The following is a 22835-nucleotide window of genomic DNA, read 5'->3' as shown; positions in this document are numbered from 1 at the left end:
AAGAGTGTCAGAACAGTTTTGAACAATGGAAAAAAGCGGTAGGACAAGAGAATTGTGTCTCAGGGACAGTATTTTGAGGGTGATTAAATTTTGGAAATTTTCCAAGAAATATATGATTTTTAAAAAAAAAATTCTTTGTTATTTTTAGGTCTCCCCCCCGTATGCTTTTGTTGCTTTATCAGAATTACAGCATACACTTCTTGTTCTGAAGTGGGACAAAAATGCTGGCCAAAGGTTAACATGTGTGAATAGCTGCACTGTCACTGGTAATAAATATTTTTAACATCACAGATTACAGTTGGAACTAAAAGTTTAAGCAACAAACAATGCAAAATTCAAAGAAAAGATCTGTAACATCATAATAATAACAAAGACGACTGTTGAGAAATAATTCTAATAAACCAAAAAGAAACCCACCTTCATAAACTGCCTTTCAAAGGATTACAGATTTCACCTACATGTTACCTTTCACGGTGACCCCGTCCAGACATGCAGGCATTTCAAATAAGGTGTGAGTGCAGACCAGTTAAGTCAGTCGGGTTCAGAGTAGCACAGCCCCTTGGACCGTCCACACTTCCCAGGTAAACTGGAACAACTCTTCAGTGATTTTCATTTAGTAGTCCAGATGTGTAATTAAAGTGACACACGCATGTCACTCTTTCTTTATGTGCTTTGTTTGCGGCTCAGTGTCATCTGATGTCAGCGTATAATCCAAATACAGTTTCTGCAGGAAAACCTGTAGTACTGTAAGCTCCAAAGAACAAAAAGAAATGGATGATAAATGGCTGTTGAGAAGGCTTGTGAAGTGCCGTGCGCCAGAATGACAGGTCTTGCTCACCAGACTAGAGGCCACTGTGCACATCATAATGCCACCTGCAGCAGTCATGGCAACAGGCCCACGGTATCTTGTGCGTAAATAAAACCCTGGGGAATTGAGCCTCACTTCAGAAGTGTGATGTTTGATGTCATGTCTTACAGGGAGGAAAAAAAAAACTCTTCTGGGTCTTTCTTTTTAAAGCAGCAAATACAAAAAAAATTGCCAAAGAGGGGAAACACATTTAAATGAGAGAAGAATTAGAGGTCTAATACAGTGAGGTTTGATGATGGCTTGTTAATCAAATGAAAAATTGGTGAACTTCAGGTTACAGGAGATGTAGCTTTATAAATTACATGTGAAGTGACTTCCAAACACAAAGAGTAAGAGATTCTACAGTGCTAACACACACATGGCACCAGCTCTTCTTATTCCTCCAGATTCTAATAGCCCTCATTTAACAACTTGGCCCTTCTGGACTTGTCTGCATCACGGATTAATGGAGCATCCAGCGAGTCCATTTGTAACTGGGCATTGGCTTCCTCCACAGTTAAAACCTTTATGAGCAGGGACTCGTGACAGAGGCACTCCCTGGGTAGTGTGTGGTCAGTTGGTACTGCCATGGTTCCTAATGGTATGGCACGTGACTAGTACATGCCGAGTGGGTCTATTCCATATTCTGATTGTTATGCATTTTAAAATATTGACTTGTTTTCAACTTTGTTATATAAAATAAACACCTGATCGCAAAAAGAAAAGAGTGAATATATTCACACACCAACACCAAAAAAATAATAATCTGTGACTGTAACGTCTATCAGTGCGATTATGATGTGACTTCATTACACAGCATTTCTGACAACGAAAGAAAAAATGCAGCAGATAAATACATTTTGACAAACAATGAGGCGCAAAAACATGTTATATTCCTATTATTCAGTCAAAGCAGGGACAGACAAGGTGTCAATTTTGGTTTAACTCCCAGAGGTCATGGGAAGAAACATTCCAGCTCTCTGGAGGTTAATTAGGCAGAATTCTACATTGGCTAAACTGACGTACTTTTACAGTACACATGAGAGTTGATACTGAGCTTGGGATTACAAATAAATTAATAAATGAATAAATAAAGCAAGCATGTCTAGGTGCTCCCACTTAACCACAGACTTTTTTTTTCCTTCTTAATATATACTGGTCAATGTAAACATAGGAGGCAGATCATTGGAAGGTAACAGATTTAATAAATATGCTAAGACACAAGCTCGATAAGAACAAAAATTAAGGTGTAGGCTCTTGGTGAACATCAACTGTATAGTTTTTACTTTTTCCCCAAATCAAAACTGAATTTAACAGATTATCAAAGATGCAATAAGAAGGGTGATAACATGCAGCATATAAAATGGCACAGAACTGCATGATATCCTATAGACTGACCAACAGGTGTGAGTGTGTGTAAGAACATAAAGGATATGATAAGGCAGGGAGAGGGGGCAGTCAGTGTGCTGAGCAAAGGATGTGAGTTGAGAAAGATCCTCTATGATCAGTCTGATTAGTTAGGCGCAGAGGGTACAGTCTTTACTGTTTTATTGTTTATTTGATAAGTTGGAGATGGAAGCAGTACTGGAGTAACCAGATTTATGGGAGCCACAACCAAACAGATCCCTTTGCCTCCATTGTCCTAACACATGTGGTTGGAGGACTGGTGTCTGTTGCAGATTTCCCTATATTGTTGTGTTTTGACTTAAGAGCACACATTTCCGTATGCTTTTATTCTTGACTTCTTAAACAAGGATGGCATGGCGATGCACCAGTTAAGTCTCACTGCCTCACAGATCCAGTTTCTTGGGTTTAAAATTGTTGTCCCAGTGCTTCACTATAAGGTGTCTGCAAGTTTTCCCTGTGTCCACATGGATTTTCTCCCACATTTCCAAAGATGCATGTGTTAGGTAACTGGTAATTCCAATTTGGCCCTGTGTGTATGTGTGTGTGGATTAGCACCCCTCCAGTGTTACTTTCTTCATTTAGCCCAATGGTTCTCAAACTGTGGGGCACGCCCCCCCTGGGGGGGCGCAAAGTAACAAAAAAGGGGGCGCGAATGTTGCCATATGTCATCATATGATATTCTAATCATCTACATGCTACACCGATCCCTCTCCCACTTGGACAGAGGCAGTGGTGCTGTAAGAATTATGTTTCTGGACTTCTCTAGCGCCTTCAACACCATCCAACCTCTGCTCCTTAGGGACAAGCTGACAGAGATGGGAGTAGATTCATACCTGGTGGCATGGACAGTGGACTATCTTAAAGACAGACCTCAGTATGTGCGTCTCGGGAACTGCAGGTCTGACATTGTGGTCAGCAGCACAGGAGTGCCACAGGGGACTGTACTTTCTCCGGTCCTGTTCAGCCTATATACATCGGACTTCCAATACAACTCGGAGTTCTGCCACGTGCAAAAGTTCGCTGACGACACTGCTATCGTGTGCTGCATCATGAGTGGGCAGGAGGAGGAGTATAGGGACCTAATCAAGGACTTTGTTAAATGGTGCGACTCAAACCACCTACACCTGAACACCAGCAAAACTAAGGAGCTGGTGGTGGATTTTAGCAGGCCCAGGCCCCTCACGGGCCCTGTGATCATCAGAGGTGGCTGTGTGCAGATGGTACAGACCTATAAATACCTGGGAGTGCAGCTGGATGATAAATTAGACTGGACTGCCAATACTGATGCTCTGTGCAAGAGAGGACAGAGCCACCTATACTTCCTTAGAAGACTTGCGTCCTTCAACATCTGCAATAAGATGCTGCAGATGTTCTATCAGACAGTTGTGGCGAATGTCCTCTTCTATGCGGTGGTGTGCTGGGGAGGCAGCATAAAGAAGAATGACGCCTCACGCCTGGATAAACTGGTGAGGAAGGCAGGCTCTATTGTAGGCACGGAGCTGGACAGCTTGACATCTGTGGCAGAGCGACGGGCGCTGAGCAGACTCCTGTCAATCATGGAGAATCCACTGCATCCACTAAACAGGATCATCTCCAGACAGAAGAGCAGCTTCAGTGACAGACTGAGGAGATCGTTCCTCCCCCAAACTATGTGACTCTTCAATTCCACCCTTAAATGTTAACATTATTCAAAGTTATTGTCTGTTTTTACCTACATTTTTATTACTCTTTAATTTAATATTGTTTTTTTTGTTTCAGTATGCTGCTGCTGGAGTATGTGAATTTCCCCTTGGGATCAATAAAATATCTATCTATCTTTACTGTTTTATTGTTTATTTGAAAAGTTGGAGATGGAAGCAGTAATGGAGTAACCAGATTTATGGGAGCCATAACCAAACAGATCCCTTTGCCTCCATTGTCCTAACACATGTGGTTGGAGGACTGGTGTCTGTTGCAGATTTCCCTATATTGTTGTGTTTTGACTTAAGAGCACATATTTCCGTATGCTTTTATTCTTGACTTCTTAAACAAGGATGGCATGGCGATGCACCAGTTAAGTCTCACTGCCTCACAGATCCAGTTTCTTGGGTTTAAAATTCTGTCCCAGTGCTTCACTATAAGGTGTCTGCAAGGTTTCCCTGTGTCCACATGGATTTTCTCCCACATTTCCAAAGATGCGTGTGTTAGGTAACTGGTAATTCCAATTTGGCCCTGTGTGTGTGTGTGTGGATTAGCACCCCTCTAGTGTTACTTTCTTCATTTAGTCCAGTGGTTCTCAAACTGTGGGGCACATGCCATATGTTACCATATGTGGCGTAATTTCACTAGTCGTAGGGATATTTTAAACTCGTAGCTGTGAATCAGCAGCAAAAAATATAGAACTAAATTTTATTAGGGTTTCAAAAAAACGTTAGGGGGGTGCGATTAAAACTTATGAAAACTAGGGTCGCAAATACTTTGAGAAACGCTGATTTACCCCAAGGCTGCTAGGATTAGCACTGCCTCCAGTGATGATAAATTAGATTATGTGGGTTTGATAATGTAATGTTTAAAAAAACCTCTGCTAAGGAAAACAATCTTCTTCTTCTTCTTTCGGCTGCTCCAGTTAGAGGTTGCCACAGCAGATCATCTCTTTCCATGTCTTACTGTCCTTGTCATCTTGTTCTGTTACACCCAGCACCTGCATGTCCTCTCTCACCACATCCATAAACCTTCTCTTAGGGCTTCCTCTTCTCCTCTTACCTGGCAGCTCTATCCTTAGCACCCTTCTCTCATTATACCCCTCATCTCTCCTCTGCACATGTCCAAACCAACGCCATCTTGCCTCTCTGACTTTGTCTCCAAACCGTCCAACCTTAGCAGACCCTCTGAAGAGGTCTCCATGTATTCGATGTCTGGGCTAGTGTACTGTTATAATAGTATTATTATTATTTTTTTTTTTTATATAGATAACTTTGTTGTTTTATATTCTCAAGTAACCAAAACAACTGGCAAACAATAATTATTTGTATCAGAAAAGTATCACAAGTTGTATTTTGTTCCCCCTTGGTAAAATGATAATAATTCTAAGTGTTAAACTAGTAAGGAACAGCAGAAACTTAATTGGTGGTGTTGGACTCTGAAGTTTAATAATAAATAACAATCGCAAGGGGGCTTCTCTTACCTTTAGAATTTCAAAGTAGTGCAGACAGTGGTAAACTGGAGTTAAAAGGAGTCTGGGGAGAACATACTGGACTGCCTCCTTGAAACCTTCACAAATAGACTGAAAGGAAAGAAAAAAAAATAAAGCTAAGCCAATTTAGGATGACACATACATTTTAGACTCAAATGCCTTCTACAGTACATCTCCCCCCATACATGTGTCCGAAAGACTCAGAAAACTGAACAATGCTGCACTCCACTGTAAACGCGATAATGCCAATAAGTGAATGGGAACTAAATCTAAAAATGTGCTGGGAGAGTTCAAAAGTGAGTTGACCATCTTCTTGTGTAACATCTTGAAAAGCACTTTGAGCTACGTGTTTTGTATGAAAATGTGCTAAAGAGATAAATGGTGTTGCGAAACAGTATGGAATTAAAAACAAAAATTAGAAACTCAAGCACAGCACACTGTATCCTAACATTCAGTCCCAAAGAGAACAATTGCTGCTGGTCTTAGTAGTGTTTAACCTCAAAATGAGTGGCTAACGTGCCCCAGCCAAACAAAACGTTCTTGTATTACATGCATACACACGAGGAGTGATTAAAAAGTTCTAAGACTTGCCATTTATTTCAAAGAACAATATGCATACATCATTATTAGGTCCTGTTGCCTACAAGGTAGTCCTCTCCCAACATTTCTGCCACTTTCAGAAGCCATTCTGGAAATCTTAACCTGTAATGTCACTAAGTTCTTTCTTCACATTATTCTGGATGGTGAAAGTGTCATCAGATCTTCTTCTTTCAGCTTCATTTATGGGAACAGAAGATCAAATTCGGGCTCATTTGTCAGATCCTTGAACAACTGCTCTACTTGACGCTTGCACAAAGTTTTTTGTTCAATGTCGCATGACAAGGTCCAAAGAAGGCATCTAGTTCCTCAGCAAATTCTGAAGTTTTCAATTGTCAATCACTTTTAATTTGTTTTCATGCTAGCGACTACTTCATTAGTGCATATAATCAAAGATCATTGGAAATGTGGGTCACTTTTGCAACAGAGTCTAGCTGTAGACCTCCAGAACTCTGCTCTGCTTAGGAGCCAAACAAAATTTCACTCATTCCATGTTTATCAGACTTTGCATTACATCAGTGAGGCTACGTGACACACCCAGTCGTTGGCCTCTTTCTCCACGCAACCATTTCAAGGTAAAAATCGCACATCATTCTCGTATATCAGCCATACACTATGGTTAAAATTAGGATTGTGGGAGAGTTATCTTACTCGGCTATTAAGTAGGCACGCCTTGCAGGAGGACAGTCATGCATAATGGCAGGATGGAGTCAGATCCTTCTCAGAATTTCCACTGTGTGCAAATTATCTACTCTCTATATATAAAATACTAAGCCAAGATATCTCAGCAAGATATCAAGGTAGCCATGTGTGCAGACAAGGTAAGTCCTATGCATTTTTTTTCCTCTCATTATCGACAATATAATAGATATTATTCTTTTTGCTGTGGACGTCATAGATTATCCTGACTGATTTTTATTGCTTTTTCTTTCATTTTTTTAAAAATTTGTTTTGAGTATCTGTAGCTCAGAAATCTACTCTCTATATCTAAAATCCTAAGCCTAAAAGTGCAACAATTTTATGTGACGTTTTTTGTCACGCTTTAAATCGGGCTTATTTTAAAACCTACATACATATGTGTGGAATTTATCGAAATTTAATGTGATTTTGTTAGATTTTCAGATTCTTATTCTGTTTTTAAATTATAAATGAAAAAAATATCAAAAACTTACTTCCCGTGAGACGAGACTTTGTGCCAAAAGATTTAACCACACTCGGGGCCAGAAATAAAAGACAAAGAGTAGGACAGCTGCTGTACAGGCTTGTAAATGTTTGAAGCGCCACACAAGATGCAGATCACGTGGCACGGCAGAAGCAGCAGCTGATCGAGCAAAGAGGAGGTTAAAAAAAAAAGGTATTTGTCTCCCATTGTATCACCGTTTAAGAGGGGGTTTGGGAGGAGTGACTGTGTCTACTACACAATGCGAGCGGCAGAGACGCAAAGTGGCTGCCGTGTAGTGCAGACTGGGAGAGTTGGCGAGTGAAGCGAGCAGGGGGGAACCCCCTGGTATAATATAAACCTGCAGTCTGACTGGCTGTTGTCACACGCGTGTGCTTGGGGAACAACTTACACGCTTAGATGATGACAATATTACCCCGGACCAACCAAAGGTGCTAAACAGTAATGGTATCTCTTCTTCTGTCCTTTCTGCAGAAAGGAAGATGGACGTGCATCCATTTATGACATCACTTTCGGGGTCAGCCCTTCTGTGTCCACCTCTTCCTCCCTGAAACCACCATAAACTAAACCACCACCATCTTGGGAGAGACTCGACCAACACAACGGGACTAGTCTCCAGTTTGTGTTAACACGGGTTTTCTTTAGCGCCTTTTGCACTCTTTATAATATACGTCGGGAATCTCAAACTCCAGTCCTGGAGGGCCGCAGTGGCTGCAGGTTTTCATTCTAACCCTTTTCTTAATTAGTGACCTGTTTTTGCTGCTAATTAACGTAAAGCTATTTGACTTGCTCTTGAAGATTCGGACCCCTTAATTGTTTCTTTTTCCTTAATTTTATAGCCAAACAATCATGAGATACAAAATTGGCCAAAAGAGGACCAGGAAACTGTGACCATCATACAATATCTGAAAATAAAAAGGGTGGAAGTCTCAGGAATGCTGATCTCCTCAGGTCCACAAAACATTCTACCAGTGCTCTTAGAAAAGAGAAAAATCAACAATTTTGAAAATGTCTGATTGCACAATGAAAGCAGCCACCAGCCATGGAATTAAACGATGGGTTTAATGAACGACAAGACTTGGAGCCTAATTAAGCAGCTGGTTGGAGTTTGAGGCTCTGACTTAGTTGGCCTTTTGTTGGCTCACTCGCTTCACATTTCATTTCTATTTAAGGAAAGAAATGAAGCAATGCAGAGGAATGATGAAGAAATTCTGGGGAACAAATCTTAAAAAAACAAGTCACTTAAAATTAATTCAAAAAAGCGAATTAGCAGTAAAAATAGGTCACTATTTAAGAAATGGGTTAGAATCTGCAGCCACTGCGGCCTTCTGGGACTGGAGTTTGAGATCCCCAACATACTGGGTTTGCCTTTGGGTGCCCCAGACTCTTCTTTTGTGTTTATTACAACGTTCAGTGGAGCTCCTAAATCATGTAGCTCTGGACGTCTACAGCTGGACCCTTCTCCATTGCTGACTGATTCTTAGCCATCTTCTCAAATTTTATCCACAGATAAATGACAGCCTTACTAATTCATTACTATTGACAGACCTTAATATTAAAAGGATTCCTGTTTCACAAATTGATGTGCTCAGGCTGCTTCTCTTTGTTTAAGCTACTGCTGTTATTGATTCCTCTGTCTCTAAACACACCTTTCCCAATGCTAGCATAAGGCAACGGGAAATGGCTTGGTCCTGGGATAGGTGAATACCCCTTTGTACAAACTGCAGAACAGCTCTCCACGCTGTATTACCATTTCTAATAGACAGACTCAGAACTTTTTGATCAGACCTTGTACACACCTGTAAGTAATTGGGTATGTATGCATGCATGTATAGTTCCCAGACACTGTTTGTATACATAAAAAAGATGGAAAAGCTCAATATAAATTCAGATATTAGACAAGCTTTACTTACAGTGGAAGAAAAGTCAAGACCCTCAAAGCCTTTTCGGCATCGGTAATCAATAAAATGACTTCATGGAGTATTCAGACCCTTCACTTTTTACACATTTTGTTCTGTTGCAGCCTTATCCTAAAATCATTTAAATTCATTTTTCCCCTCATCAGACAACACTCAATACCCCAGAATGACAAAGTGAAAAGAAGATTTTAGGAATTTTTGTCAATTTATTCAAAACAAAAAACTGAAATATCACATTGGTTTTCAGACCCTTTGGCTCAGGTGCATCCCATTCTATCGTGATCATTTACTGAGATGTTTGGAGTCCACCGTTGGTTAATTTCACTAAATTGGACTTGATTAGGACAGGCACACACTTATCTATTGTCACACACATGCGCATGGGAGGCAGCTAAAAGGCTTGGGTAAGGGCAATTCCGAACTAGACCAGGATGTGACAGAGTGCACGGACTCCTTTTCTCCCTTGTCTGCAGACCATTCATGGGAGATCTCACCTGGCCCTCTTGACGTCACTTCCGGGTGCGAGCCTATGGAGGAAGACCTTGCCGGCTCCGGCCCCTTTAATGTCACGTCCGGGCTCGAGCCTATGGCAGAAGACCCTTTTGAGACCGACCCCTTTGACCTCACTTCCTGTCTTCCCCTTTAAAAGCTTCCACCTTTTCCCTAATCCCTCAGTTCTGTTTTGGACTTGGTTTTGTGCACATCAGTGCTGTTTACATTTTCGCAACTTTGCAGCCAGGATATCAAATATACGGGTGGCTGCCCCAAACCTTGTTATGACCCAGAGTGGAGTTTGTGACACTACATAAGGCTCCACATGTGAGGTGGACTTCAAACAAAGTGTAGAAATATCTCAATGATCATCACTACAATGGGATGCACCCGAGCCAAGTGTCATAACACACGGTATGATTACTTGTGTCAATATGAGATTTCAGTTTTTTATTTTTAACAAATTGTCATGACAAGTCAAGCAAATTGACACCTTTTATTGGCTAACTAAAAAAAGATTACAATATGCAAGCTTTCGAGGCAACTCAGGCACCTTCTTCAGGCAACATGTAATCAATACATGTCATACATACATTACATTCTGCTTGAAGAAGGGGCCTGAGTTGCCACGAAAGCTTGCATATTGTAATCTTTTTTTAGTTAGCCAATAAAAGGTGTCATTTTACTTGACTTGTCACTGCATTCATAATGGCTAACACGGTACAACACCCTAGTACTAGTAACAAATTGTCAGAAATTCCTAAAAACACCGCAGACGGCAATTTCTGTGAGTATTCAAACCCCTTCACTTCTATCAAATTTTGTTATGCTGCAGCCTTATGCTAAAATCATTTCAATTATTTTTTCCCTCATCAAGCAACATTCAATACTACTCAATGGCAGAGCAAACACAGGATTTTTAGGAATTTCTCACTTCTTCTTTGATCCACTGTGGCAACCCCTAATGGGAGTATGGAAAATAAAAATGTATCTATTAGTATAAATAGACATAAAAGTAATTAACAGCTTCTAAAGCATTAGATTTAGCATAAATTAGACATGACAAGCAAATAAGATATGTCAAGCAAATAGTTAAATAAAGACATTAGTCATATTGCATTTTCTAGTTAAGCTTGAAGCAAAATTACCAAATATTGGGAAAGGAAGAACAGAGTAGGAAGAGAATGACGTACAGAAACTATCTGAGGACAACAGAAGGGGAAATAAGGAGAACACCTGTTGTCTGAAGGCTAGGAAGCAGGGAGTGATACCAATGACGGAATACAGAAATATGGTCAGGGTAGGCACATGAGAAACCAGCTGGAATAGTGAGTCAGCAGAAACGGCAAATGCATTGCTACAACGAGGTCAAGATGATGTAATGTATGGAAAATAAAATTAGTGTATTCATGTATTAGCATAAATAAATTTAGAAAAATATATAAGCATTAACCTTAATGCAGATATTAATGCAAGTCAGGCCTGCCCAGCAAATGATTAAATAAAAGCACATGCCATATTTCTTTTTAAAGCTTAGCTTTAAGCCACCAAGTATAAAATGGCTTGAAAGCCAAGGAAGGGGAAGTGATAAGAGAAAGCCCAAAAATGGAAGAAAGAACAGCTGCCCGGCCGAGACCAAACAAATTAAGCAAAAACAGAAAGTAAAAATGAACAATAGACAGTAAAAATACCGGTGGCTAGCTACAGAAGGAAATCAGGAGATATTAATGGTTCCCATGAGAACTCGAGGTACCGGCTGGACAGGTGCAGAATGAGCTAATTTGAGCGAGGTCAGGAAGATAAGAAATAACTATATAAACTGTGATTCTTGGCCTGTTCAGTGCTCGGTCCAGTTTGGCTGTATCGGGTTGAGTCCGTGTTATTATTGTTGTTTTATTGCAATAAAACCATATACTCTGTTTGCCTATCCTGTGTCTCCTAATAGCCTTCATTTCAGGGTATAACCTCTTGGTGCGTGTTTTGCTCTGAAATTTTCGCCACGACAGGAACAGCCGGAAGAAGAAGTAGTAGTCAGAAATTCCTAAAAATCATGCGTTTGCTCTGTCATTGGGAAGTACTGAATGTTGCTTGATAAGGGAAAAAATAATTGAAATGATTTTAGAATAAGGCTGCAGTAACACATAATGTGAAAGGAGCAAAGGGGTGTAATTACTCTCTGAAGGTGCTCTCTGTGGTGTTTCATTTAAAAAGTAGGCAAATATCTTTGAATATTTTTTTTTAACAAAATATTCCAGTAACTCTTTAGGTTAGGTACTGCAAAATTGCATCTATTAGTCGCTTACTTTGACGTAACAAGGCCTTAAACATGTCTTTGGGTCTTCATAACCCTTTTGAAGCATCAGTAAAGTGGATATTCATCTCTGCAGTGTGACAAAATAGCAAGTGGTCTGAGGGGGCTTAACCAAGACGCACTTCTCTCAATATTACATCTACTCTAAATATATATATATATATATATATATATATATATATATAAAATTCGTAAGCCTAAAAGTGCAACAATTTTGTGCAACGATTTTATGTGACTTTTTTTGACACGCTTTACATCAGGCTTATTTTAAAACCTACATACAGTAATCCCTCGCTATATCGCCCTTCGACTTTTGCGGCTTCACTCTATCGCAGATTTTATATGTAAGCATATTTAAATATATATCGCAGATTTTTTGCTGGTTCGCGGGTTTCTGCGGACAATGGGTCTTTTTATTTATGGTACATGCTTCTTCAGTTAGTTTGCCCAGTTGATTTCATACAAGGGACGCTACTGGCGGATGGCTGAGAAGCTACCCAATCAGAGCACGCGGTTAAGTTCCTGGGTGCCGATTGGCTCAGCGACGGAGCACAGAATTCAATTCCGCTTTGCGTTAACCAAGAAATCTTGTCTCACTCATTCAGTATCAACATGTTTCACTGTATAAAGAGTTAACTTTTGCGCTCTTTTGTGTTTATCTTTGTGCATAGTCAAGCCCTTCATTATGGCTCCAAAATGATCTGCGCCTGCTACTGCTTCAGGGGCTGTGCCCAAGCGTCAATGGAAGATGCTAACGATTACTGAAAAGGTAAAAGTTTTGGATATGTTGAAGGAAGGGAACAGCTACGCCGCTGTAGGACGCCATTATGGCATCAATGAGTCCACGGTTCGTTATATTAAAAAGGAGGAAAAGAATATAAGATCTACGGCCACAGTGTCCTTTAACCAGGGCACGAAATGAATTGTAAGTGGACGTAATAAGGCAGTAGTCTGGTATAAACACCTCCTTAAACAAATGAAAAAGCAGCGCCAGCAACTGCCCATCACGATATTCCTTACCCGCAAAACACCAACTAGTGCTACACAGTAGCCTGAGGAGGCTCCTTTAGAAGAGCTGTAATGCTCTCCTTTGTTAAAATTAAACTCATCGTTATCAGACAAATCGTCGTGTCATTGTTGGTGAGTACCCATAACTAATTTTCTACGTTAATAGTACATGTACGTATGTTTAGTGTAACTGTACACACATTTTACTGTATACAATTTTTCTTGCATTGTACGTATTTATTGCTGGTGGCCTGTCTATCGTAGTGGCTGTAATATATGTGATATCGTAGACGCTCGATATCTTTAAAATAACATTTAGGCTTTACTGTATATAAACAGTGTGTTTACATACATAATTTCAATGAATCTTACCTAATATCTAAGAGAATATAAAGGGTTTATGCTGTATAACTGTGTAAGAAATGTTTATAAGAGTGTGGGAGAGTTTATAAGGGCTTAAAATATATAAAAATAACCATATAAACATATGGTTTTTACTTCACGGATTTTCACCTTTCGTGGGGGGTTCTGGAACGCAACCCCCGCGATTGAGGAGGGATCACTATATATACCATTTTTACTCATGTACCACGCGCCCTTGTGTAAGACACACACCCTAATTTTTACAAAGAAAATTGCGAAAACCGTTTTGCCCCGTGTACGACGTGCATTGTGATTGTATAGGAAGCATTTAGGGCACGTTTTCCTTGAAATGCCCTTCTGTTTTTGTTGCATGACGAAAGTTTTTCTTTTGTTGCGAGAGAGACGGAGCGAGAGAGAGCAAGCAAGAGAGAGCAAGTGAGAGAGAGAGAGAGCCCAAGCAGAAGAAGTAAACATTATAGAAAAAAATTTCCTTGTGTATGACGCGCACCTGATTTTCTAATTCTAATTTTCAGGAAAAAATGCGCGCGTGGTACATGCGTAAATACGGTATGTTTGGTATCATTCTTTTCAGAATTTATCGAACTTTAATGTGATGTTGTTAGACTTTCAGATTCTTATTCCGTTTTTAAATTATAAATTAAAATATCGAGAACTCACGTCCCATGTGATGAGACTTTGTGCCAAGACATTTAACCACGCCCGGGGCCAGAAGTAAAAGACAAAGAGTAGACAACAAAGACAGCAGCTGTACAGGCTTTTAAATGTTCGAAGCGCTGTGCGAGGTGCAGATCACGCAGTACAACAGCAACGGATAGAGCAAACAGGAGGTAAAAAAAAAACAAACTATGTTTCCCATTGTATCACCGTTTAAGAGGGGGTTTCGGAGGAGCGACCGTGTCTCCTTGGTGTGCGTTCAGCCCCCCTCTTCACAACACGAGCGGCAGAGACGCAAAGTGGCTGGTGCGTAGCACAGGCCAGGGGGGTTGGCAAGCGAAGCAAGCAGGGGGTGACTCCCTAGTATTTAGTATAAGATCTAGGAATCCTTCATATTAGCCAGTCATTTTTACATCATGTCAATATGCCATACTGCACAGGGATGAATAACCGGTCAACTGATGTTTATAAGTGCTATGGAGACCAAAAGAAGCCTTTGTTAAAGCTTTGTTACTTAAAAGTTAATGAGTTAAAAGATACATTTTTGCAGTATCTAAAGTGCTCCCAACATACCTGATGAGCGGTCACCAGTTAGAAGATGTCACCATTGTTCCTTAGATAAATATGTTAAAGCGAGCCTCTAATAAATATATGCAACTAAGCTAAAGTGACTGACACAAAACATACCTGTAAATAGAAAGCAGCTCCGGGCTTTGACAGCTGGCTGAGAAAATGTTCTTGGAAACCCGGTCGGAGGATGTCTTGTGCATACGTTTCATAAGGGTCAAAGGCCAACTCCTAAAACAGGATTGTTCTTTTCAGCAAAAATCTTCATAATTGAAAAAGAAAAGGCGGCTCTCTGAATCTCATTGCAGATTTACACTGATGGACCACCACTGCAGAGCAGTAACCGCGCCATCCTCTGGTAGCATAAAGAGGCTGTTAACTGAACAGTATGGCTACTTACCTCTGCCAAATCCTCAAAGCAACTTCCTACCAAAGGATGTGGACTCCCTTCATCTGTCATTTCCACAGTATCTTCAATAAGGCCCAAAAGTTTAACAGTCAGCTCGTGGATATCTATGATGCGACTGAAGATGCTGTCCACATCCTGGTAAAAAAAACAAAACAAAAAAAACCCCAGCATGTATATAGATATTTACAACATTTAAAGTGGAAACAAGTGTTTGCCTAAAAATACTTCATTGGCTTCATTAGTTATGACACAGGCTAGCCTTTGTAACCCAGAAAATACTGAAATAAATAAAAATGAGTGAAGAAAAAATGGAAAGGTTCCTTTTTTTCTCCTCCTTTCTATGATTCACATTAGGTTATCTGAGAGGAGCAAATGAAATGAGTTCCATACTGGCCAATTCAGAAAGGGACGGGCTGCTGAAAACTCCTCCTTTCTTGTGGGCCATTAGAAATGGTCAACCCGTGTCCTTTTCATTTTGTCTTTTGGGTTGAGCTGGTCAGTTATAGAATGCATGTGACCAGTGCCATGCGTCATCCAAACTCCATGAGGCCTCTGTGCTTTAACTCTAAATGTCAGTGCATGGGGAAAGCTAAAATAAGCCTCTGCCAAAACCATCTACTGCCCTCTAGTGGTATCCTCTAAACCGGTGCTTCTTAAGCTGTGTTTCTGTGAAAATGTACTGTACAGGAGTTCATAAATACCTTGAATCAGCTACTGGAAATAAAACAAATTAACCGCAATCAACAGAGTTTGACACAACACTGATCGTGTCTCTCATCACTCTGATCTGAGCTCAGCCAAACCAAAAACCAGAGGTTCAGATGTCTGTTTTGATAGTTAAGATAATTTTATAGTATAACAAAAGCAGCGTTGCATTTATCACCGTGTATCTGTTGTGTATATTAACTGTACTGAACATATAAGTTATTTGTTACATTTTTTTTTACCAATACAAGTAGACAGTGCAAGTCAGATTTCTATTTTTTTTATTATTATTGCAGAAATTCACAGGATTTTGAGAGGTCAGATTTTTTATTTTTCAATAAATCAAACAATCGTTTAATTGTTAATTTATACAGTTTGTCTTTTGTATCATACTAAATGTTTTTGGAGATCAGATGCAATTTAAGCCCATGTCACATCGTGCAAGTCTGTGTGTCAGTAAGACTTGCCAATCGCAGTCACTGCTCTCACTGAAGCACCAAGTCATATTACATGATTGAAAAGTGCAGCCCATGTCACATTTACCAACTGAGCGCCAATCCTTCAGCACAGTCATGCTTGCCCCTTTTCTGACAGCCGGCACTGTGTTTTATGAAGGGTTAGCAGCTGCAGTTGAGTTCAGCAGCAATCTCTGCCCTTTAATTATCTTTTCCATTCTGTTATGGTATGTACAATATGAGATATCAGACTGACAAGCTTCTCTTCTATTTTTGAGGTTCAAAACACGTGTATTCCTTATGCCAGGTTGCTACATTCTAGGCATTGTATTTCCAGTTAAGCATGTGGTTTGTGCATTTGGTTTGTGGCTCTCCTCTCCAATTAACGCGGACTTCAAATTTAATAATCCTAGCCAGTCACAGACTAGTTGGTCTCAGCTGCTGGGTATGTCACATTAGGCAATCATCTTTATAGGGGTGCACGATTGACCGCTTCTGGCTGGCTAAGATGATGTAAATGAAGGCTACGATTGAAAATCGCTGGAAAAGTCATCTATTGTGACTTGGCCTTAAGTGTTATGAATAAACAAGAAAAAAAAATTGAGGAAATCAGGAAGGGGGCAAATACTGCAATTACACTTCAGGTGACCTTTGTACCATTCTTCAGAGACGCAGATGAGAATGTGAAGTTATGGTAATGTGCAGACATATGCCACTCAGGAAAACCCAAAAAAAGACATCAATCGATTGCAACGAGTGCAGAATGCAGCTGCTAGTATCTTAACTAGGAAAAGAAAAATTTGAGCACATCACACCAGTCTTAGCGTCACTACACTGGTTGCCCGTGGCATTTAGAATTGGCTTTAAAATACTGCTGATGATTTACAAAGCCTTCAATAATCTGCTCCATCCTATATCTCAGAATGCCCTACACCTTACACTCCAAATCGTAATCTTAGATCTTCAAATGAGGGTCTGGCTATTATTCGAAGAACTAAACTTAAAAGAAGTGGTGAGGCAGCCTTCTGCTGTTATGCACCTCAAATCTGGAATATGAGTTTACCAATTGAAATTGGCCAGGCTAATATGGTGGAGCACTTTAAAACACTGCTAAAAACATATTATTTTAACATGGCTTTCTCATAGCTTCATTTTAGTGCAACTCTGATATACTGTATATGCATTTAATTATCATTATCATTCATGGTGGCTCCACAATCCGTACTAACCCCTACTTTCTCTGCTGTTCTTTTTCTGGTTTTCTGTGGTGGCGATCTGTGCCACCACCACCTGATCAAAGCACCGTGATGTCCCTGCATTGATAGATTAAAGGCCAGAGGTCCACATGACCACCATCATCAAGTTCTTCCATGTGAAGCCTGAAAACCATGAGGACTGACTGAGATCACTGATGTCAGGTAGAAATGCCTAGAGGGGGCTGGGTGGTGGTCTCGTGGTCTTGGAGCCCCTGCAGATTTTGTTTTTTTTTTTTCTCCAACCATCTGGAGTTTTCTTTTTTTGTTTTTTCTGTCATCCCTGGCTGTCGGACCTTACTTTTATTCTAAGTTAATTAGTATTGCTTAATTTTATTTTTATATTTTTTCCTTTCTTCATACATCATTTGTATGAAAACGTGCTCTAGAAATAAATGTTGTTGTTCAGCTTTTGAACACTTATCTGATCAGAAAATATATAAAAATAAAATTCAGCCATAATAATAAAACAGAAGGCCCAAAGAAGCAAATTAAACCCTGGATAAAATGAACTGAAAACAACTTTGTTGATAACTTCAAATCTTAATTGACCAAATGAGGCACAGAAGAGAAAATAAGATTTCAATTCTAGCCAACTGAAGCTTATTGTGATCATTTACAAAATGCCATTGATTACATTTCAGCACTATTTTCCTAAAACTCAGGACCCAAGAGAAGTGTTTGTGTGTTCTGACTCCATTTAATTTCAATAAACAAGAACAATGCATCTATGAACGAAGATAATATATTGCCTGATCTCTAATCAGATGTTATATAAAAATTATATAAAAGTAAATAAAAATATAAAAAATATATAAAAATTTGAAAAAACAGTTTACCTCTTGACAAATTTTGGCTAGAAAAATTGCATTGAATATGGACTCTTGAGTGAAAAATAATGTAGGGTCCGAGCCCCCTTTGCTTCTACACACTCGTATGAAACTGAACGTTCAAATGTCACTACAACCAAGAACAAATTAGGCTAAATACCGTATGACCACCAATATTATAGTCAACAAACCTTACACCAAATATTGATGATCTGTGTCATTCAAGGCAAGCACGTCCTTCTTGTTAGGACTGTGCATTTATATTTATCATACCTAAAATGTGAAATGGTTATTATCACATCTTTTTACACTGCGTATATTTCCAAAATTAAAATATTTTACATTACACAACTGTTCATTTTTTTAATTTTCTTTTTGACTGAGTGTAATGAACAGGAGATAACTGGGAATAATTTGAAGCAAACTAACTTTGAAAACCATGTCTTCCTTTGTTAGAAGAATAAGTGGTTACATTTCTTATGACTGTTACTCTTCGCTTAATGCTGGGGTTCTCAAAGTCAGTCCTGGGGGCTCACTGCGGCTTCAGGTTTTTGTTCCAACCTGCGTCTGTTTTTAATTGGACTCCTGGGCTAATTAAGTGAACTAATATTTCCCACGTTCTGTGTTTTGGGAACAATATAGAAATTAGAAAACGAAGTTTGGTTAAAAAAAAAAAAAAAAAAAAATATATATATATATATATATATATATATATATATATATATATATATATATACAGTAATCCCTCGCTACTTCACGGTTCACTTTTCGCGGATTCACGACTTCGCGGATTTTATATGTAAGCATATCTAAATTCATAACGCGGATTTTTCGTTGCTTCGCGGGTTTCTGCGGACAATGGGTCTTTTTACTTGCTTCCTCAGTTGGTATGCCCAGTTGATTTCATACAAGAGATGCTATTGGCGGATGGCTGAGAAGCTACCCAATGAGAGCACGCAGTTAAGTTCCTATGTGCTGCTGATTAGCTCAGCGACGGAGTGTTGCATTAACCAGGATGTCTCATCTCACTCATTCATCATTAACGTGCTAATGCTTCAGGGGCCGTGTCCAAGCACCAACAGAAGATGCAAATGATTGCAGAAAAGGTAAAAGTTTTGGATATGTTGAAGGAAGGGAACAGCTACACTGCTGAAGGACATCGATTCTTTTTATTTAAAAAGGAGGAAAAGCTTATAAGATCTACGACCGCAGTGTCTTTTAACCAGGGTGCAAAACGAGTTGCAAGTGGACGTGATAAGGCAGTAGTCTGGATGGAATCTGCTTTAGGAATCTTTGCAACAAGGTCGACGACGTCATGACCGCCTACAAGCTGCTACGTGTACTTCGCTATATAGTAAGTGTAAACTTATCTACCGATTTCATGTTGCTTAGCAGTTGTCCCTGTTTTTAATAGAGTAAATGGTGGGTTGTAAACAATACAGGGAGGGTTTAAAAACGTCCAAATACACGTTAAATAATTAAATAAATATAGTGTCCCTACTTCGCGGAAATTCAGTTATCGCGGTCGGCCTTGGAACCTATCTCCCGCGATAAGTGAGGGATTACTGTATATTAAAATGTACTAAACAGGTAATAATGTATTTTTTTTTTGTTTTTAACACTACAGTCGACCCTCGATATATGACCGGCCTGACATGTGAACAACTTGGTTTACGACCAAAATTTTAGTTTTGAATTATGACCAATGGTCTTGCGTTACGACCCGAATGCGGTCATGTGTATCCGCTTGTGCGATTGTAAACAAACGGCTGAGAGCGTTCGTAAGCGTCAGTCGGAACCCATATACATGTGTTTGTGGATGTAATTTCAGTCAGTGCAGTGATTTATATAATTTATTTCGATAACTGCTATCAAAATGGTCACAAAAAAGCTAGAAAAGAAGCTAAGCAAGGAAGAGAAGGTAGCGAAGATAAAGAAAGCGATCACAATCGAAACAAATAAGGAAATTGTGCGGAAATTTGAGAGTGGAGTTTGTGTGACCGATCTCGCTAATAAGTACAGCATGTCAAAATCCACCATCTCGACAATTTTACAAAGAAAAGATTTAACCACCTTCCATTTCATTCTCCTCTTCCTCCCTTCCTGCAAGCCAAAGATGTCAACTTAAATGGTGAGTACAGTATGAAATTGTTATTTCTGGTAAGCTAGGCACTTTTCATAGCTTTTTGGTTATTACATTAGAAAAATTATTGGTGTTTTTGGAAAATTATGCACATTATACAACCCTTTTTAATTATGAAAAGGTTACGTAAGTGTTGCTGTGGGAGGTTCGGAACGCATTATGGGTATTCCATTATTTCTTATGGGAAAAATAGTCTTGACTTACAACCAACTTGAGTTACAACCAGCCCTCGTGAACGAATTGAGTTCGTAAGTCAAGGGTCCACTGTATTTTCATCTTGATTTTCATTCTGCTTTTCTAAGTGTTCTAATGGTTTAATTAATCCATTATTGACTAATTAGTGGATCTGACACTAAAGCAGTTGCAGCCTTTCACGATTCAGTGTTGATGCCTGGGTGTCTGCTCTGCTCGTTGTCATTATTAAGATACAATGAAGGGAGCAAACTGCACAGAGAAAGGACAAAATCAGATGAAAAGGGAGTTAAGCATTTAAATCCAAAACAGAAAAATTTCTAAGTTTCTTATAAATGTAAAACTCATGCTGCTGCGCTTTTCTGAATGTAGAATAGGAGAAGAAAGAAATCCCAGCTAATTAAATGAGATCAGTGATTGTGAATCTGGCTGGAACAAAAACCTGCAGCCACAGTGGGCCCCCAGGACCGACTTTGAGAACCCCTGGCTTAATGGGACTTTTGACACAAGAAAAACCATCAATCAAAACTCATTCCGTTCCCCCAAAATCCTTGCAACAATTGTACAAGTATCGAAATAAATCAGACGCTTATGCATGAAACACGTGGCAGCAAAGAAATGGATAAAATGAAGCAAAAGATGCAAGCTCTGTGATCTATAAACCTTGAGGAACAAGCTTGCTCTTAAGGCAACTTAATTCAAGAATTTTCATGCAGATTGAACACAACATGCCATTATACTCAAGAAACATACATGAGGTGAGAAAAGCTGACTGCTAGTGACAAACGGTTCCCTGAAGACCTTAATGATAAGGTTGAGGTCCCTCAAGTACTGGCGGACATCAGCCATGAACGCTTTCACTAACTCGTAGTACATTTGCTCTCCTGAGTTTGAGGGCTCCTCGTCTTGAAGTAACCATCCACTGATGTCCTCCTCATCTTGGTGAAACATGTCCATCAGCACCTAAGAGAAGGAACAAAATGATCAAAATAAACCCATTTAATGAAAAGTATCCTGCCATGAGCAGAAAAAAAGCAGACAAGTTCAAATAGCGATTCTTAAATCTTCTTCATAACCAGCTTACTTTTTAAGAAAATAAATTCAAACTTTTAACATTACAATAGTGCACTGCCTGCACAGCAAGCTCATCGGATGCCATGCTAATTCTTCACACATGACAGAGGATGTCAGTGTCAGCTGAAAGCACAACTGCAGAAGTTTATGGAAAGAGTTGAGAAATATGTTGGGATGTGAGAAGACTGACAGGTATGGCTGCAAGTGGGTGCAAATGATTGACTGTGTACAAAAAAATTAAACGGTATGTAATTTAACACTGAAGGTTATATACATGAATACATTAAACAGATTTACTACAGTGAAAAAACGTGCAGAACAGCCCCACCATCTGAGTAGGACATCTTGAAGTGTGAGCCAGGACACAGCCAGGGGTCCGCTCACTCGTGTAACTGGCAGTCAGATTTTAAATCATAGGAAAACGTGGGATGATCACGAGCCTACAATGGTGAACGCAACTCCAGTTTGAAAAAAAATAAAATCTTGTAGCTTCGAAGTCCACTCTAGTTTATGTATTTTCACTTGTACTGCTGCTATTTTATGATATCACTAGGGGGTTCCCCCCTGCTCGCCAACGACTTACGCTATGTGCCAGCCACTTCACGTCTCTGATGCTTGCGTTGTGAAAAGGGGGACTGAACACACCTCAAGAAGACGCGGTCGCTCCTCCCAAATGGTGATACAATGGGAAACAAATACAGTTGTTTTGTTTTAACCTCCTCTTTGCTTGATCAGCTGCTGGTTTACTGCTGCTGCTGCCGTGTGATCTGCATCTCGTGCAGCGCTTCGAACATTTAAAAGCCTGTACAGCAGCTGTCCTACTCTTTGTCTTATTTCTGGCCCCAGGCGTGGTTAAATCTCTTGACACAAAGTCTCGTCTTGCGAGATGCGAGTTTTCAATATTTTTTAGTTTATAATTTAAAAATGGAATAAAAATCTGAAAATCTGACATCACATTAAAGTTCGATAAATTCTGAAAAGAACAATACCAAACATTAGGTCCATAAATATTTGGACAGAGACAACTCTTTTCTAATTTTAATTCTGTACATCACCACAATGAATTTTAAATGAAACAACTCCGATGCAGTTGAAGTGCAGACTTTCAGCTTTAATTCAGTGGGGTGAACAAAACGATTGCATAAAAATGTGAGGCAACTAAAGCATTTTTTGAACACAATCCCTTCATTTCAGGGGCTCAAAAGTAATTGGACAAATTAAATAACTGGAAATCAA

General features: G+C 39.5%; 1 protein-coding gene across 2 annotated transcripts in view; it reads right to left on the bottom strand.

The window, feature by feature from the left end:
• LOC114665943 (son of sevenless homolog 1-like) overlaps positions 1 to 22835 on the bottom strand; it is a 143326-nt gene that overhangs the window by 58446 nt on the left and 62045 nt on the right. For both annotated transcript variants that reach the window (XM_028820610.2, XM_028820611.2), the window contains exons 5-8: positions 21279 to 21488; positions 14939 to 15082; positions 14659 to 14769; positions 5418 to 5516 (exon numbers count right to left, since the gene is read on the bottom strand). In XM_028820610.2, coding sequence (XP_028676443.1) covers positions 5418 to 5516; positions 14659 to 14769; positions 14939 to 15082; positions 21279 to 21488 — 564 coding nt within the window. The remainder of the gene's footprint in view (positions 1 to 5417; positions 5517 to 14658; positions 14770 to 14938; positions 15083 to 21278; positions 21489 to 22835) is intronic.

The sequence above is a fragment of the Erpetoichthys calabaricus genome, chromosome 15 (genome assembly GCF_900747795.2).
Source record: "Erpetoichthys calabaricus chromosome 15, fErpCal1.3, whole genome shotgun sequence".
Classification (NCBI taxonomy): domain Eukaryota; kingdom Metazoa; phylum Chordata; class Cladistia; order Polypteriformes; family Polypteridae; genus Erpetoichthys; species Erpetoichthys calabaricus.
This window is presented reverse-complemented; position numbering and strand designations above follow the sequence as displayed.